The sequence below is a fragment of the Lagenorhynchus albirostris genome, chromosome 17 (genome assembly GCF_949774975.1).
Source record: "Lagenorhynchus albirostris chromosome 17, mLagAlb1.1, whole genome shotgun sequence".
Taxonomy (NCBI): Eukaryota; Metazoa; Chordata; class Mammalia; order Artiodactyla; family Delphinidae; genus Lagenorhynchus; species Lagenorhynchus albirostris.
The window spans coordinates 1776048-1794715 of NC_083111.1; the positions used below are offsets into that span (position 1 = coordinate 1776048).

Consider the following 18668-nt stretch of genomic DNA (forward strand, 5'->3'; position numbering starts at 1 on the left):
TATATCTAGACCAAATGTCATAAACCTGTAGCCTGTACAATTCACAGGACCGTGGACGGGAACAGGCTCTGCAGCTGACCCCTAACTGACCCTTAACAGAGACCAAGGGCAAAACTGAACAGTTGTGATGCACTTGAGTCATAGAGCCGGGACCTAAATAGACACACGGACACAATTTTGAAAACAAATGTATGATGATGACAGTACAGCATTATTATCCCGGGATTCCTGCCTGCAACAGGGGACTTGGATGCATAGTTGTTCAGTTATGTTGAACTGATACGTGACATGTATTAATTTCTTTCTTCTGACTACAAATTTCTATATTCAACCCATCAGGTCACACCAGTATGACATAACAATCAGGGGAAGGGAACAGGAGAAGGCTTGTTTTCACTTTTTTCATTGCTTAATTGACATTTTCTCATATTCTGCTGATCTGCATTACCTAAAAATGTTAAAGTAACTGAGAAATGTTGTTTCAATAATTTAGCTGTATAGAACCTCAATTCAGTAAATAGATATTTTAATATCAAAGTAGAAAGATGAAAAATACCTTAACTATTATTTTATTCCAAGTATCAACACTTAAGACCATTTTAAAGCATTGTATAAAGTTGTACAGGAGTTGACGTTTTTGTTATTTATTTTGATAGTTTTGGGTCTTCCTAATTATCATTTCCCTAGAATATCACACTTCACTTGGAAACAAATACATGGTGATTTCTACCTGCTGGTTTCAATTTAAAATTTCATTTTAAGTCTCCTGATGTTTAGAAGTGAGATAGAGATAAAATTATATTGTTTCACTGTATTTTACTATTTTTTAAAATCTGGACCTCACATCCTCTAAACTGATGTCCTGAGCAATGCATTTCTTTGTACTAGCACCTTACGTATTCACAATACAAATTTGAGATGCATATGGTAAGTGAAAAGAAAAATATTTAATGTCTTTTTAGCTTTTGGTTGTTTTATAGATTTTATAATTTCCCCTTGTTTACTCTACCAGAAATCAGTAATCAACGACTGAACACTGTGGTTCTGTTATTTTCAAAATTCAAAGATGTGAATATATTTACATGAAGAAGTTTGTGGTTTACTTCTATGTTCCTAATATTTCCACTTCCACTAATGTTGGTAAAAAAATAAAGAGAGGACATACTCCTATTGTGAAACAGGCATAAAAGTAGGAAATTAATAAACTAATACAATAAAAATTAATAAATTAATCTATTTTTATTTTGAAATTAGTTTTCATTAACAGGACTGCACCCTAACATTTTCTAGCTTCTAATCTATTCCTTTGTCTATTTAAATATTTTCTGATCTCTAATGTACTTAATATTGATATAAATATATATTTATTTAAAGGATAATTCACTGAAAGCAGGTATTTCTAAACATCCTACATTGTCATTTCAATTAACACCTTAAAATCTAGCCATACTTCCCAGGGTGACAGTAGAAAATGTAATGAATGTTGAAACAGAAATATGACAATTTGCATGAATTACATCTTACATTCACCTAGAGTTAAGTACCAGAGTTAAGTACCAGAGTTAAGCCTAATTAATTTACTGTATTTTTAGTTCCTTTATTTGTCCAATTTCTGAACAATTTTCCCAGAGTAAGTGAATAATACTGGTAAGGGACATATAATTGTTTTTTACACTAATTCAATATGAATTAATACAACCCTTTTAAAATAAGACTTTCTGTGAAGAAGTGTGTCCCATTCAAAACTTGATTTCTTTTAATGTTATTATTTCAGACTCTTTCATTTTGCTTTATCCAGCTATAGACAGTTAGCTGTCATCCAAAAGGGCATGTAAAAAATCATTTTATGTGGGATGTATCTTCAAATATTGTGTAATAATATATAAAATTGTGCAAAATAATATATAATAATTATATATAATTGTGCAAAAATCTTTCAAAGTGTTTCTAGCTTGAAATTCCCTAAAAAGGATAATTTTTTTGCTTTTTTCTAACTATAATTCAATTTTATTATAAAATAAATATAGAAATTAAACAATAAACATTTCAATGTTAAAACATACAAATATATTCATTACATATGTTTATTAAGACTATAAATCATAGAATAAAACTTCAGTGGATCTCAAGTTATATCGTATCTGTTTCGATTTAATGATTATTGAAACAATGTAATTTAATTCATAATTCTGTTCTTAATGAGATAAATTGTAGTGTTCCATACTGAAGGTGTTTCCACCTGACATGTATTTTTTAAATAATGTCACTTGAAAATAGCAAGCAATTATGTCTAAATTGGAGAAAATGAGATGGCCTTGGCTATTCCTTAAGTTGATAGTAGTTTTAATAAAGTGGTAATGGGTGGGTACAAGCATGGAAGGTAAGGTGTTCATGTATTAAATAAAATTACACCCACAAATAAACTTACAAGGCCCATTAAGTTTGCTTTCTAATCTGCTTTTTTGAAAAACTTAACTCCAAATGAATAATCTGGCCTGGTTATAACTTTGCAATGCAGATTGGGCTTAAACACATGAATATAGCTTTTTGGTGGAGTCAACGTGATGCATTTAGCCATCGTTAGTCAGAATGAGATTCACTTAATGTACATTTATACACAGTATTATAAACACAAATATGACGTAAGGATTGGTATCGAACATTTGCTTGAGATAGGTTTCTCTCTTTCTCCCTCTCCCTCCCTCTCTCTCCCCTTTGTGAATTACAAATGTTTTCCTTGGGACTTCCCTGGCGGTCCAGTAGTTAAGACTTCACCGTCCAATGCAGGGGGTGTGGGTTCGATCTCTTGTTGGGGAGCTAAGATCCCACATGCCTCTCGGCCGAAACAACAGAACATAAAACAGAAGCAATATTGTAACAAATTCAATAAAGACTTTAAAAATGGTCCACATCAAAAAAGTCTTTAAAAAAAAGGTGTTTTTCTTGATTTGAATATCCCACTCCAGTTTGCAATTAAGTGCAAATAAAACTGGCCTATGGATATAAAAATGCATTGTTTCATATAAGCCCCAAGTGTGTATTTCTCATCTGTTATTCTTGTATTCCAGCATCTATATTTTACTAGTTTTCCCAAACTATTTATATAAGTAAAAGTGTAATTTAATCTGATCTCAGTGTGAGCGATCATTAATTATTGATTTCGAAGAATCAATAGGCTTACACAAATAATAGGAAGGGTAAATGTCTTTAGGACATAACTTGCACCACACTGATGAACATGTAGAGACTCTTAAGGTCAAGACGTTTCTTCTATTTCTTGCTCTGATTATTAAATCTGTTTGTGTGCCTGAGAGCTCTCTTTTTAAGAATATCAATGAAATTGATATGCCAAGAATTTAAGTAATACCTTAATCTTTAATAATTCACTTTTAGCTTAATAAAAATGCAGTGATATTTAGCTACAGAATATGACAACTTAACATAATCTTGCCTACACCTAAAAATGTGTATACAGTTTTATTGCCAAGATAGGGAAGGGCATCAGTGTGACACAAGGTAAAGACAAGGTCACCAGGGCAGGATTGGAAACTCAGCCCTGCATCCCCCGGGCAGGTCAACAACCACTCAGCCTGTGTTTTGTTGACGTTAGGATGTTGACAACACCAGGTTCCTTATACAGTTATTGCTGAAATAAAGTTAGCTGTTGTGTGAGGAACTTATCACAGCAGTTGTGACACAGTCTGATATATGTGGACTATTAACCCTGACATTGGGTCAGTCACATGAAAGTAACAGTGTTTTGTTCTGCCCAGTGCAAGACCTATGCGTGTGTGCTGGAAAGTCACCTGATGGGGCTCACGATCGACTTCAGCATGGGCTTCATCTGCTTTGACGCTGCGACCAAGGTACTGTGCGTGGTCAGCTCGAGGGTGCGTGGCCTGGGTCCTAAGCAAGGACGACTGGAATTGCTTCCAGCTCCTGTCAGCACTCTGACTGGTTACCAGGTGTTGGATTTAAGGTCCTCGTTTTTATTAATAGGAGACAAATTATGCCTTAATATGTTTACAGAAAAACAAGAGATTGAATTTTAATAAAACAAATGTGTTGCCAGAAAACATTATAACTATAAAAAGTGTATATATATGTACTACATAGACATATATGTCTATATAGTATATATATATATATATATATATTCTCTCTTACTAAAAGTATGGCCTCATAATGAAGGGAAATTTTCTTCTCTCAAAACAACTTTTTAAAAGTGTTCCTTTATTATTTTTCTGTGTCAACATCTCCAATATCAAAATGAGGAAGCGTATTTTTTAGTTGTGTAGGTAATATGTTAGAATTATAGGATGGGGGAATTTCAGGGCTTGGAGGCCCCAAGCCAGGGAGGGTCACCTTGTGAACACTTGACTGTACTGTCTGATTGGGCACCTTAATCTTCATAATCCATTCATGTCTTTAAGTGGACGTTAATTTTTACAGTGTTTCAAGGTAAAATTTGAAAGGAAATTAATATGGCGTATATTCACACTCTTCATTTTTGAGAGTCTCTTCTGTGGCTTGGATAAGTTGAAGGACACGAATTTTGAGGATCTCCGATCTACTGTTTTTGCCAAGGACATATGACCTTCATGTACACACACAGTTCACAATATGTTTAATTTGACTTTTTCTAAAATGCATTTATATAGTTACAACATAATCATAATATAAATTCCATGGGTTAAACTTCTAAAAATAGAATTAGACCTTCCTTTTTGATTTATGTTTTTTATTCAATAATATTTCAACTCTTTCCTATCAAAGGTAGTTGTTAAAAATCCAGAAGGAAAATTCGAGAATATAAGACTGAACATTTTCTTGTTGCATGTCCTACAAAAGTAGCTCTCAGCACACGTGTCTTTCCCTCCAGTCCTCCTGGGTCTCTGCTTCATAGAGGTCCCTGTTCTCATGGCGCCTGGTGGAGGGTATGGACACAAAAGGGCTCATCTGAGGTTTGCTGGTTCTTAGCAAAGGGAGTTGTTCGGGGTGGAAGCGTGTAACGAGGGGAAGAGCGCCGGGCGGAACTCAGAGGAAGCTGCCTTCTCCTCGGAATCCGCAATCACGGTCCGCTGACCAGGCACGGGGTGACAGCGCTGGCAGGACCCGCGGGGCCACGTTCAGAGTGAAGCAGGCAGCACCGGATAGCAGGGGCCTTGGCCTTCGTGGCCGATGCGGCCCCCGCGCTGCTGGGTGGCACAGTGACAGCGCCTCCCTGCCCTAGAGCAGTAAGTGCTTACTCCTCACATGGCTGGTTCCCTCAACCATCCCCCACCTGGCTCTGCTCCCCTTACCCCTGATTCCTGTGGAGCCAGGAGGCCAGCCCAGCACGTCCTTTTCTTGCCGGTGACACAGGCAGGACAGAGCAAGCCTTACCTGCAGCCCTTCTTCATGTGCCCCTGCTGCTAGGACATCTACAGGCTCCCACGGGTCACAGCAGGTCACATGGCTGAGGCCACACCAAGTCAGAGGGCAGAGCGCCTGGCCCACGGTGGCAGAGCACAGATCTGGGGTGATGAACCCACGGCTGACACGCCACAGTGCCGAGGGCCACCAAAGCCGCCAGGACCTGATGGCAGAAGCATGATGCCGTCTGTGATGGCCTTGGCGCCTTGGGGAGGGTGCTTCGGAGGGGAGAAGAGTGGAGGGGGGGCGGGGAGGTTATTGGCGTGTGGCTTAGACCTGGGAGCTTGCAGAGCTGTAGGGACCTGAGTAACAAGGAGGACGAGGTGCCCTTAGCAGGGCTTGGAGAGAAGGGTGGAGCCTGTGACCCGGGCAGCTCTGGGGAATTATTCTCCTGAAAGTAGCCACAGAGGCGTCATCGGGTAGCTATTCTGTTTAAGGACCGGGCTCACTTTTCTAATACTGTGTGTCTCACAGTAGTTCAGTGACTTTTCTAAGTTTCTTGGAAAACCCATTCCAGTGGCGTGTGCTCTAGCGCAGGACCCAGATATTATAAACAGACAACGTATGTCGCAGCCTTCAATGCCCGGGTGCATTTCTGGCAGCTGGTCTCCGCGCCGTGCAGCCTCAGGACGGCCACTCCCCCGGGGACACTTGCTGATCTGGAACACAAACAAATTTCTGGCAGGCAGGTGTCAGCAGGTAACCGAGATAGAAAATTATTCCACGTTCACTGGGTGAACAGAATTTAGGCTCCACTGGGACCCCCGACATGGGACCCGTCCTCTGCAGACCACTCAGGCCCTGGACACACAGGGGCCCTCACCCACCTTGAGTGACTCAGACTCTCCTCTTCAACCGCTTTTTAACCAAATCAGGATGATTTGACACAGAAAGACCATGCATCCCAAGGTAATTTGTTATATGTTGCTAATTTAATGAACATAATAGTTTTCAAGTGATGCCTTTTACATGTGAGTCAATTTCTAGAAAAATAGATTTCTTTGAATTGGGGAGTTTTTTCTTATACTTAGGGGGAAAAGGAAAATGATTGACTCACAGTAATAAAGTTCATAATTAAATGTTAGAAATCAAATAGTCAAAGTGAAGCATTGGCACTGCCTCAAAAATAAAATGTGCAGGAATTTATGTGTTAATTTAGCAGTTATTTCATAAACTGCTTGATCTCTGTAGTGGAGCAGCCTTCAGACAACCTGGAGGAGAATAAAGCAGTGCTGGCTTATTATGCTGTACAGGTATATTGACTGAGATGTAGCTATCCCAGTAAACTCATTTCCTTTTCTCTCTAGAGCTGTGACTCTCCACTGAGCTGGCAAAGATGTGTGCCTATGTTAAAAAGAAATCGCTAGAAAAGAGCTGATTTCTATAGAGAATCGATAATATGAGTTATCAGCGTGACTGAATTTTATCACGTTGCCAGAAAGAAGCAACAACAATAAACAAAACAAACACAAAACCCTAAGGATCCCAGAAATTTATACGAGAAAACCCAAATTTTCTGCCCGTCTTTACTACACAGACAGCGTGTAAAGTTTCTCAAAATCAAATTAGTATGTTACGAATAACAAATAGCACACCACATCCAGCAGCGTGTGGAGACATGTTAGTACCTCTTTTTCCACATGTATTTTGGTTATTCTATATCTTTACACAGATATGATTACAAGAAGTACTCTGTACAATCAACCCACCAGGTTGATGGGTTTAAGCTATTACAAAATAACACACAAGGTCTGCATTTTAGAAACACTTTTCTTCTGTTTTCTTTTTCTTTCCTGTTTGAGAGATTCCAAATAAATTGTCAAAGTGAACATCTGTATACCCCTCTGTGAATGTTCCATATATTTGATGAAAATATTTATACATATAGACATATCATATAGGGATAGTGTAGAGTCCATTTGGGGGGAATAAAGTTAAATGAAATACGTTTGATCAGGATGAAATATGTTTGATCAGGAAGTTTCATCCAGTCTTTAGCCCCCTGGCCTGAGGATGGTAAGTTTTGGTTCTGTTAACTGGAGCTCAGATGTACGCCTGGATCCCTCAGGCTGCGTCCTGAACACGTCTCAGCACAGGGTCCGCCCCGGAGCTGGTCGTCTTCCTGATTCTGACTTCTCTGCGTTCCTCTCTCCGTTATCAGAAGGAATCTGAATTGTGTTCTATACCCGGGCTTCTTCCTCAACAGCTGCCCTTGAGTAAATCTGGAAGGTTCACTCTAACCGAAGTAGGGCAACCCCTTCTCATCTGGTTACGGCAACATCGGCCAAACCTGCTTCTCGATGTAAATATTTTTTGCACACACTCCTATGTATCGTCTATGTGCAGACACGAGGAGCACAGAAAAGGGTACACTCCCTTCCCTCAAGATGTCCACAGTCTAGTGAAAGAGACACATCTGGAACTGGGGGCTTTCAGGGAGTCTGGGAGAAGCCAAAGCATTACAAAGACATAGATACCTGCCCTTCTGTCCCTGTTCCCAGCCACTGCCCGATTAATGATGCTTCTAAAATGTAAACTCAGCCATGTCATCAGTCTCCCTTGTTACATTACTTTAGTGGCTTCCTACTGCCTTTATGACATCTGTCAACACAGGATAGAAGCCTCTCAGGGTTCTGGTCTCTGTCCGGATTTGGCATCATCTCCTGTGTCTCCCAGCTTTCGAGGATCCAGCCGTACGCCCTTCCACAGCTTGCATTCACCTTGAGAGCAGGTCTGCCTCCAGAAAGCCTTCCCTCGCAGACTCAGGGGAGGCCTAGACACCCGCTGGTGCAGCACTGATCATCACGCGTCACAGCTGAGATTGCTGGAGACGTTGCCCTAATGCAGACTCAAGCACCGTTCAAGGACACAGAATCAGTTTAAGGACTAGTGAGGCATGTGCTGACGAATATGATGTTGCCAAGGAAACACGCGAGAGCCGCGAGCTTTCATCTAATTCTGTTTTCTTTTCATATTGCTATTTTTCTCCCTTTATTCATCATTTCCATTCACATTTATAAGATTTACAAAATTACTGTACAGTTGATGTACTAGTTTTAGTAAAAATGTAATTTATAAAGTCAAAAACATAATCAATTAGGATACATTTGACATGAATGAAGAACAAATGAGAAGGATAAAGATGTGTAAAGAAAAATATTCTTAAAGAAAAGGTTTGTCATGGTTTTCTACTAAATATGACTCCTAACCCACCCACAGAAAAAAAGGAAGGAAGAGGATGGGCTTACGGGACACTGGCATTCTAACATGTGTTGTTAATTCATTTCAGTGGGGAGGGGAGGGTGGAAGGCAGCAGAGGGGGTGTGTACCTGGGCTGCTTGCAAAGTCGAAGGGGGAGGCAAAGCAGAAAGAGGGCTTTGAGGGAAGATTTGATTTTCTGGTTAACCAAGAGACCCATCAAGACACTCTGCAGCAGAAAAAGAAAGAGCATGTTTGTGGTTATTACTGGGCAGACATTAGTTAACTGTCAAATACCAGGTGATTGGTGTTACAGGGAGATAAAAAAAGATTCTGCCTCCAAAGCAATTGTGTTGTAATTTTTAACGTGTTCTGTGTAATAAGTTGTAATCCATATAGATTGTGCTTTCTGGTATGTTTGCCCCCTATGTTGCAAAATAGCCTTAGATTCCTCAGAAGATAGATGACACAGAGCTTAAATTACCTTCATATGTAGACGTTATTTCATTTTTTGGAAGAGGAATTTTTCTGTGGGGCGAGAGAAATTAGGCTCTGCCCACAGTGAACCGATAAAGAGATGGATAAATGTATTAGAGGTTTTTTGGGTTTATTATTATTATTATTCTACTCTAGAGTTTTTCGTGTTTTATTTTATTTTATTTTATTTTTGGCTGTGTTGGGTCTTCGTGGCTGCACGCGGGCTTTCTCTAGTTGCGGCGAGCGGGGGCTACTCTTCGTTGCGGTGCGCGGGCTTCTCATTGCGGTGGCTTCTCTTGTTGCAGAGCACGGGCTCTAGGCACACGGGGTCAGTTGTTGTGGCTTGCGGGCTCTAGAGCGCAGGCTCAGTAGTTGTAGCGCACAGGCTTAGTTGCTCTGCGGCATGTGGAATCTTCCCGGACCAGGGCTCGAACCCATGTCCCCTGCATTGGCAGGCAGATTCTTAACCACTGCACCACCAGGGAAGCCCTAGAGATTGGTTTGCCTATTTTTGTTCGGCATGTAAGGTTTTAATCTCATTTGCTCAGCTTCACTTTCCATTTATAGACATACAATTGATGAATTATATTTTTGAATAGTCTGCAACTAAGCAACACTTGATATCATACAAACACTTGATTCATTTGCTAACCTGAGTCCCTCAGTTGCAGCCCACTCTGCCACCCGTCTCTGGGGGATTACAGCCGGCTTGGAAACTCTCTGTGGCAAATGTTGAAAATATGGAGGAAGAGAAAGCTTTTTCTTTTCCCTTCCCACTGAAGTTCTCTAGATCACTGGCATTTCTAAACTTTAATCCAATTCTAACCATGAATCTTAAACAAATGGATAGCTTATGGGACACTTTTTACTTGGAGAGAGAGAGTGAAAGAAGCTTATAATAGCAACAGCATTGTAAAGAAGAAGCAATGATGACTCAGAACAGACTATGCTTGAGATCAGCAAATTACTTTCCTGAGTTTCATGTCTTGTACCAAATGGGACTCTGAGTCTGTCCTCTATTCTAAGGATCTTTCAGGCTATTTGCAATGGAAGTTCAATTATAATCATGCTCAATCAATGGGTCTTTGATGTTTGGTTTGGCAAATAATTGTAGAAAACCAAAGAAGCAGGTTGGGCTAAAAGAAAAATAGGAACCATGGAGCATGGCCGACTTGGGTTTGATTCCCGCTTAATAGTTGTGAAATACTATGAATGTACGTGATGTTTCCTTAATTGCATCCTCTGGAAAATGGCAGTACCCTAGCTATTGCAGGGATTAGTGGGAGGATGTGAAAGGGTCTAGACCAGCGTTACACTCACTGTAAGAAAGATGACATTCCACTGAAGGACAGCAGTGGACACATGGAACGCTTCACTGGCCCTGAGTGAAGTCCATGTGGTCGCCCATCAATGACTCAAGGTCAGGAATGAGGGATGGATTCCATGCTATGTGCCTCATGATTTTCACATGAACATTCTGCTTGATAATATTTGAGCATTTCATCTTCAATCATAAGTGGATTAATCACTGTTTGTAAGCATAGTTTATAAAGATTTCTCACTGGTTTAAGAATGATGACCTTAAATTATAAAACCCAGTTGGCATTGAATCCAATGGTTTCAGCATTATGTTTGCCTGCATTATTTTCTTTTATTTTTTCCAAAATTGTTAGAGTCTGCAGTAATTTAAAGAAAGCATAGGTATTGTGAAGAGTAGTTCAGAGGCAAATGATCCTTTTGCAGAATTTTCTTTTGTAGTCTTTAATTGTGAGAGCGCTTTGGGTGATAACCTTTTACTGTATATTTTCCTATTACCCACCATGTTTCTTAGCCATCTTCAGTGACTTTTTTACAACTATTGAAAATGCTGGGACTTATTGTGTTCTCCACACATACGGCATCTTTGCTTGCATGTTTAAAAATATTTAAAGACATCTTCAAAATGCCAGGTACATTTTAAATTTATCATTTCATATAGTCATTCAGGCAGGATGTTGAGTTGAACACTGTTTCTGACTGTTAAAAATAAACAAAAAAAAATTTAATAAATACCATTAGTAAGGTATTTTGGCTCCATTATTACTAAAATCCATTAAATAGTTTATTTTATAGGGAAAATTTTTTTTATAATTTCTTGAAATCTATTCCATGGGAAAAGCTAGCTGAACAAAGTTAAATGAGTTTCTTTTTCTGAGGAAATGAGAATGTGGCCTGCGACCATTTATTCTGAAGACTTTGGGTAGAATTCTAGATTTCAGAAATACTCAGAAATGTTTTCGTACATTTGCTATCAGTTTTTTTATTTGTTTGTTTTCTTTCTTTCCCTCCTTTTGGACTTGCTCTCCATCAAGTTCAACAAACTAAGATTACCACTGGTTGCAGGAATTTCCAATCCAAAACCAAGGCCCCTTGGTTAAAGTTATGTAGAGAGGGCAGAGACCCCTGGGCTTGCAAAGTTCAGGAGATATTATGGACTATTTGCATACATCATATCCCTTCTGTTGGAAATTTCACAGCACTTTATAAGTTCTCACGTTAGTATATGTTTTCTGACGTATTCACCCAAATCAATGCAAGTACACTTTAGCTGCATACATTTCTTAATTTAGGAAAATACTGATATTACCATAACACTGTGCTCTACCAACAGTACAAATTCACATTATTGTTGCAATAACAAATAACATATCCAATGCTGAAGTTTTTAACTGAATTTATGGTAGCATTCAGAGTAATAGATATTTCAATTTTGACATAATGAAATTTCTGAAGTTTTACTTTGATTTCAAAAATTGAATGGAAAAGAAGTTAAAGTTAACTGATTTTCTAATTGAAAGATTGATAGACAAATGACATCATTTAATCGTGAAGTTCTTCTGCTAATAGAGACAAATCAATATCAATAGCTTCATTTTGATACATGAACAAGAAAACTTGAAGTCCTAAATTTGATTTAGAAAGGGAGTCATCTGATCTACATAAAAATTTATGCTTAAAGGATATTTTACATGTACTTATCTAAATATATTACAACAACATTATGGCAACAGAAACAGAATGGTCTAAGAACAGTGGTGTCCATTCATCTTTTTCAGCGTTGATATTCTTAACATAGTTGCCATAATGTTTATTAGAATCTTAAAAACAAAATACAGGTATAAAGACTAGGATTTCCAAAGGTTTTTGAATTAAGCCAATTCTTATACCTGTGTAACTTTTACTGATTATATTTTCAGATTCAGATTCCTCCAAATTGGTCTTAATGATTTCATGGCATGTTAAGTCACACAGTTTACCTAGAACGTTCTAAGTCTTACTAGTTTACTGAGTTACCTCTTAACTGACCAATCTTTCAGCCCATCATTAGATTCATTAACTACTTTATTCATTTTTGGCGCGATCTACTCACAGCCGAGGATCCATGCTCCATATTCCGAAAAGTCTGCAGGCTTCCCTCCCGTATCTGCCTCATCCGCATTCTTAATGTTGTTACTCTTTATTTAAAATAATGAGCTTTAACAGCTGTTAAAGTCTGGCCTTTCGAAAGGTCAGCTAGTTGAAATTGCAAATTCCTGGTTTACTTTTATGACTACATATGAAATATTATTTCAAGTTATAATTTGAGAATTTGCAACCTTTACTTTTACAGTTAAGCCAAGCTAGACATAAAGTTTCTTGTCCAAAACCACATGGTAGGTTAATGTCAGGACCTGAGCCGTGTATGATAATGTTTCTGGCAGACGTTCCCCTGCAGCCTTCTACAAGCTCCTTTGTTTTAACACACTTACCTGCTTTCCTGTTCTTATGTCCCCCTTAAAGTCATATTATTGCATTTTCCATGTAAATACATGACTCTTATGAGCATTATTTTAATGCAAATTGTTCAGAGTTTTCATTTTTTTATATTTATTAATAATAAGGTGTTTAACACTTTCCTTTATTTTTCATATATTGTATTTCCTTACAGTTAATTTTTTGAAAGGGAATGTCTGGATCACATAACATCCACATTTTTAAGGCTTCAATATATATTATAATTATTGCCCTAAAGAATTTCACACAGTTGCCAGGAATTTTATACAAATATTTCAAGGTAAACTTGCTAGCTTTAGTTATTTTAATTTTCAGTGATCTATGCTAATTTAACGTTTGGAAAAAGCGAAGTCATTGCAATATTATCACACTCTTCTTTTTTTCTAGTGAGATTGAACATGCTCTCGTATTTATTAGAAATAGTAATGGTTTTTCCATTTTCTTCAATGACTTTTCTCTGTAGTACTGTCTTTTTATTTATTAGGTTGTTAGGATTTTCCTGATACTTTACCGTATTTCCTGCTATATTGCCACTATTTGCTGTTGTTTTTTTTTCACCCTAACCCTAATTGTACATATGAATGTATAATTTCTTATTAAATCTAGAACTAAATCTAGAACTAAATCTAGAACTCCCTCTTATATATAATTTCTCATTAAACCTAGAACTAAATCTAGAACTCCCTCTTTACAAAAGTTACTAAATACTCACTTACCTACTACTGTGTAGTTCTGGATTGTTTAAATTATTTCACTTTTTAAAACATAAAGGATTTTATTTAGAGGAAGTTGTGAGATTAAAGGATATAACTCTTCTATTTTTCTTCCAGAAAGTTAATTGCCCCAGATAATTTTATTGTTAAAAGATGCTTTATAGTAATAGACTTAAGGCAAACATTTAAGAGGATTTGTAATGACTGGATATTGCTTCTGTATAGATTGTGTAGCCTCATAGTAAGAACAAAAGCAAAGACATCTACTTTATACAGAGACTAATATCTTCAGAAAACTGACGGTGTCTTTTTATCTTAATATATAAGAGCATAAGTGTTTGGTGAATAAATAAATGCGCAGTATTCTGTATAACTTCATTATGCCTCATTATTATATGTTACTGAGAATTTCCTCGTCCTTATTTTTGAGGACTTTATGATGTTGCTATTTTATTATACTTTTAAGAGTGTAAACTTTTTAAATTAGCGCGTAGATTTCATACTGTCCAAACCTGCTGCTGCCACTTTGGAAGATGGCTTTTAGCCACATGGTCTTCTAGACCGAGGCCCCGCGGATGGATGGGGCTGGTCCCATGAGATGTTCGTGCTGGTGTGTCTCATGAGGGCACCATGGAAGTTTCCGTTGTGATCGGTTACTCAGACTGACCTTTCATCTTGACAAAGACACGGGTTATTAGTTTGAGCTTCAAGAGAAGGTTCTACAGAATTATCAGTTGAAAATCACCTTATCACTTCTATGGATGAAAAAAAAGAAATGGAAAGTAGGTGTTTTTGCTGATTCACTGGCATGGACTTAGGCTTTAAGTGAGTTTGTTTCTATTTCATGATAATGTAAAACCAGATATGCAAACTGATTTATTCATATATATGTTTAAAATGACAGCTTCATGGGAACCAAAGTTATTTCAGGAAATTAAAGGATATATTGAATACTAAGCCTTTGATAAGTATATTTTCATTTACTTTTTAATACTGGGATATAGGACTAAATCAATATGATTACCTTTAACCGGTTAAAGAACAATTTCTTGGTTTAAATATAGCTGAGTTGCATTGACTCGCCTATGTTTTTTTTTTCCCTTTAGGCAGTACTTTGGAGGTACAAGTTTTCTCAGCTTAAAGGTTCTTCGGATGACGGCAAGAGCAAAATCAAATTTTTGTTTCAGAATCCAGATACTAAACAGATTGAAGCAAAGGTAAACTGAAACTCATCACAAAGATCACCTCTAGCTACATTAATGCCATTAAGAAAGAAAGGGGAGAAACTTTAGGAAACCCAAAAGTGCGAAAACACACGTCCTCTGTTTTTACCTTGGAATATACTGCATGGCCAAAAGAATAAATTCACTTAAAGATTTTAATGGCAAGTTTTCACCGAAACGTATACCTTAAAATAAATTACACACAACAAGTTGCCTTTCTTAGTTTTAATTCCCTACGAACTGTATTTGTGTCACACTAAAATAATATTCCGGGAACTAAAACAGTCACCTTCTTGATGGTTTCACATTCTAAAGAATAATTTAAAATATTCTGACTCTAGTTTATCATTTTTGATTCCCTCTTCAGATATGAACACAAATCCCCAAAGAAAAATATTTTTTTAATCAATTTATGTTTTCCCCATGTTATTCTATGTTAAATAAAATTAATAAATGAATGATTTTTTTGCTTTGCTCCATGCAAATTTTCAGTATTCTGAAATTTATTAACTATGTTGTTTTAACTCATCAGAAAGATTCACTACTTTTGTGCTTATGAATGTATATTTGTAAATATTCAAAATCTGAGTGATTTCCTTTACCCTTCTGTGAAATTCACAGCAACAGTCTTTGGGTTAGAATGAGTTATAAATATATTATTTCAGTGGGGAAGAAAGAATAAATAATGAATACCAAAGTGAAAAATCAATTCTATGGAAATGAAAACTGAGACATAAATTTTCAACTCTGGATTAAAATCACCGTAACTCTGTTACGTTCCTGTATATATTAAATCCAGGGGGAGTCTTGGCCTGCCGTTCAGAGCCTTCCAAGGACCGAGCCCACCTGACTCTCCCGTCCACGTCTCTTGCGGCCCTGCTCTGTGTCCAGACCAGAGGCCCTCATTCTCCCTTTAACAAGACGATGCCTTTCTGGCCTTATACATCTGCTCATGCTTTTGTCTGGATTTTTCTCCTTAGTCCCCTCAGCTCTTGATCTGAATCTCTCTACGAATACCCACCCCTGCCTTATGTTTGCCTCTGACTCCTCCTGGGCTGCAGGCTGTTTAAGGGGGGCTGTGCAGGCAGCTCCTTTCTGCTGACTCCTGTCCTCCTGCGTTTCTTTAAAGCTTCCCTGTTCCAAGTGGTCTTGCCTTATATTTGTCTCGCATCAGTGTGGACAGAGGCGTGGGTAACTTCACCCGCTCCGTCCATTTGCTTGTCTCCTAATTCTCACATCTACACCCCATCACAGCCCGTCCCTAAGCGCAGACCTTTCTATGGGGCTGCAGCACCTCTGCTTCCCCTCCGGCTGCCGTGGGCGGATCGTTACTCTGTGCCACTTACACCGCTCTTTAACCTGGTTCTTAGTGTTACTATGAACAGTGCATTACTATTGACCAAAAGTCTGTATCTTTAGCTTTTGGTGGATTTCCCAATCTTTCACACACAGGACACATCCTAATACGGGTGAATGATGTTAATGTTGTCAGTTCTATACTCCTCTGGCGAACGTGGAGTGTCAGCCGCTAGCTAATAAGTTTGATATGATAAGTTCCTTCTCTTCTGATACTTTCAGTGTGCTAACAAATCCTTAGTTGACAACATGAAGCAAAAACAATAAATGCAGTGAAATGACTGCTAACTGTAGTATTTAGGCTTCAGTTTAATGTGGTGCATGTTATACATGCACCTAATTATACTTCCTTAACTTTTCTAGTCATTAGTTGTCTGCCAGCTTCTAAATACTACTTTTTCTGTTTATAATGTTTTAAGCAATAGTTCATAAATTCATTTAATAAGAAATAGTTTCAGAAGATATTTATTGAACGTTTTTCTTGAATTTAGAGGCCGTGATTTTTTTTAACATCTTTATTGGAGTATAGTTGCTTTACAATGTTGTGTTAGTTTCTGCCATATAACAAAGTGAATCAGCTATATGTATACATATATCAAGGCAGTGATTTTTAAATAGTGAAAAGAGCAGCCTTAAAACCAGTGGGAGAATCTGACCATTGGTGAGTTGCCAAACTTCTTTAAAGTCGCCATCTCCTTCTATAACATGAGAGAGAGTAACACCTCCATGGGTAACACTGAAAGCACCAAATTAAATATGGAGACTGTTTAACAAGTGACACTCGCCAGTCAGAACAGTGACCAGCTCTATAGAATTGTGTAGCCGTACTGGTGTGTATCACCTCGGCAAATATCATAGAAATTATATTAGATTAAAACTAGTACAATTGCTAACTATGCTATAACCTTATAACCGCAATTTGTGAGCAGTAGTCAAAAGGACCGTCACAGGAGGAAAGCAAGGAGAATGCCGGCTTTGTGTATCACATCACAGGACTCATGGGACCATCTATCGTAAGCATGGCTTATGGTTGAAACTGATGTCATTTGAGAATTCAACGTTTTCTCTGTTTAGGGCAGCACTTTTTTTTTTAATGAGAGAGTAGGCAACATGATATAGTGGAAAGAAAATTAGGATCAGGTAACCTTGAGTTAAAAAAAAAAATCTCATATTTGCCATTTCCTGGCTATATTCCCAGGGGCAATTCATCACCAAATTATGACTGCTACCTTGCAGGGAAAGTGTAAGGAATAAATACCCCTGGTACCTGGCATATGGAAGACACTCGATAAATCACTGATGAATGATTTCATCTTTAAAGAATGTAGCATAACAACTAAGGAAGTATTAAAAAAATAGCAGTATTATTATTAGGAGAGAAGTTAGTAAAGGTGATTACTTAACATATATAGACTGTCCTTCCCACATTTAAGAAATTCAAGTTTATAACCATACCCCAAATTTGTGTCATTTTTCACATGCTTTGGACAGTCTCTGTGTTTTGTTCATTTCTATTAATTTTTATAATTTTAATGTGGGAAATTTGGCCTGTGTCCCCCTCTCCAAGTCAGGCACAGGAGCTTCTCCTGAATATTCATAATATAATTCCCCTTAATTTATGTATGTTGTAACATTGGTGTCCACTCTGTGTGGTCATTGTTCACTAGCCTGCCTCCTTCACTAGGTCAAGAACTTTTAAGCACAAGGAGTGTGTCTTACAACATATAATCCTTAGGCTTAACCTGATGCTTGCCTGGGATCAGGCAAGTAATAACTGTCTGTGTTTCACTTCATTTAATATTTCCTGGTACATTATTGAGTCACTCTCCCCAGTCTCTTTTTCATTTAGGCAAACAAAATTAGGTAGTCATAATCTGAATGGATGGAGGTTGGAAGATAAGAAGTATTTGGAATTTACTTTGTGTAGCAGTGTGCTGAATCGTTTATTCTGATTAACTATTATTTCCTTTCGTTCATTTTTTAAAATCTTGGTTTTATTTATACTTTCCTGCAACATAACTAAAATGCTGTAGAAATATTTATTTTAAAACATGTTAGAAAAATGTCTTCTGGGAGAAGTAAACACAGTTACCAAGGCCAAACCTAAAGGCCATATGGATGTAAAAGTGTTTGTGAACTCTTCCAACTCACAGGAAGTTATAAAACTAGAAGATGTTCTCTGTACCCTTCATCCAGTTTCCCTGAGTGGGTAAACCTCATGTAACTATAGTATAATATAAAAAGCAGGAATTTTAACATTGACACAATATGTGTATATTTCACATCAGTTATAGCATGTGTAAATTTGTGCGCCCATATCCACAATCAAATACACAACCATCTTCCTCATGCTGCCCTTTATACACACCCCTCACTCCCACCATTCTTAGTTCCTAGAAGCCACTAATCTGTTTTCATTTCTATAATTTTGTCATTTTGAGAATATTGTATAGATTAAACGTACACTGTGTGA

General features: G+C 37.7%; 1 protein-coding gene across 2 annotated transcripts in view; it reads left to right on the plus strand.

The window, feature by feature from the left end:
* SNTG1 (syntrophin gamma 1) overlaps window positions 1-18668 on the plus strand; it is a 202667-nt gene that overhangs the window by 169921 nt on the left and 14078 nt on the right. Inside the window, exons 15-16 of one of the 2 annotated variants that reach the window (XM_060128054.1) lie at window positions 3774-3866; window positions 14723-14833. In XM_060128054.1, coding sequence (XP_059984037.1) covers window positions 3774-3866; window positions 14723-14833 — 204 coding nt within the window. The remainder of the gene's footprint in view (window positions 1-3773; window positions 3867-14722; window positions 14834-18668) is intronic. The other variant, XM_060128055.1, reaches the window with a different exon arrangement.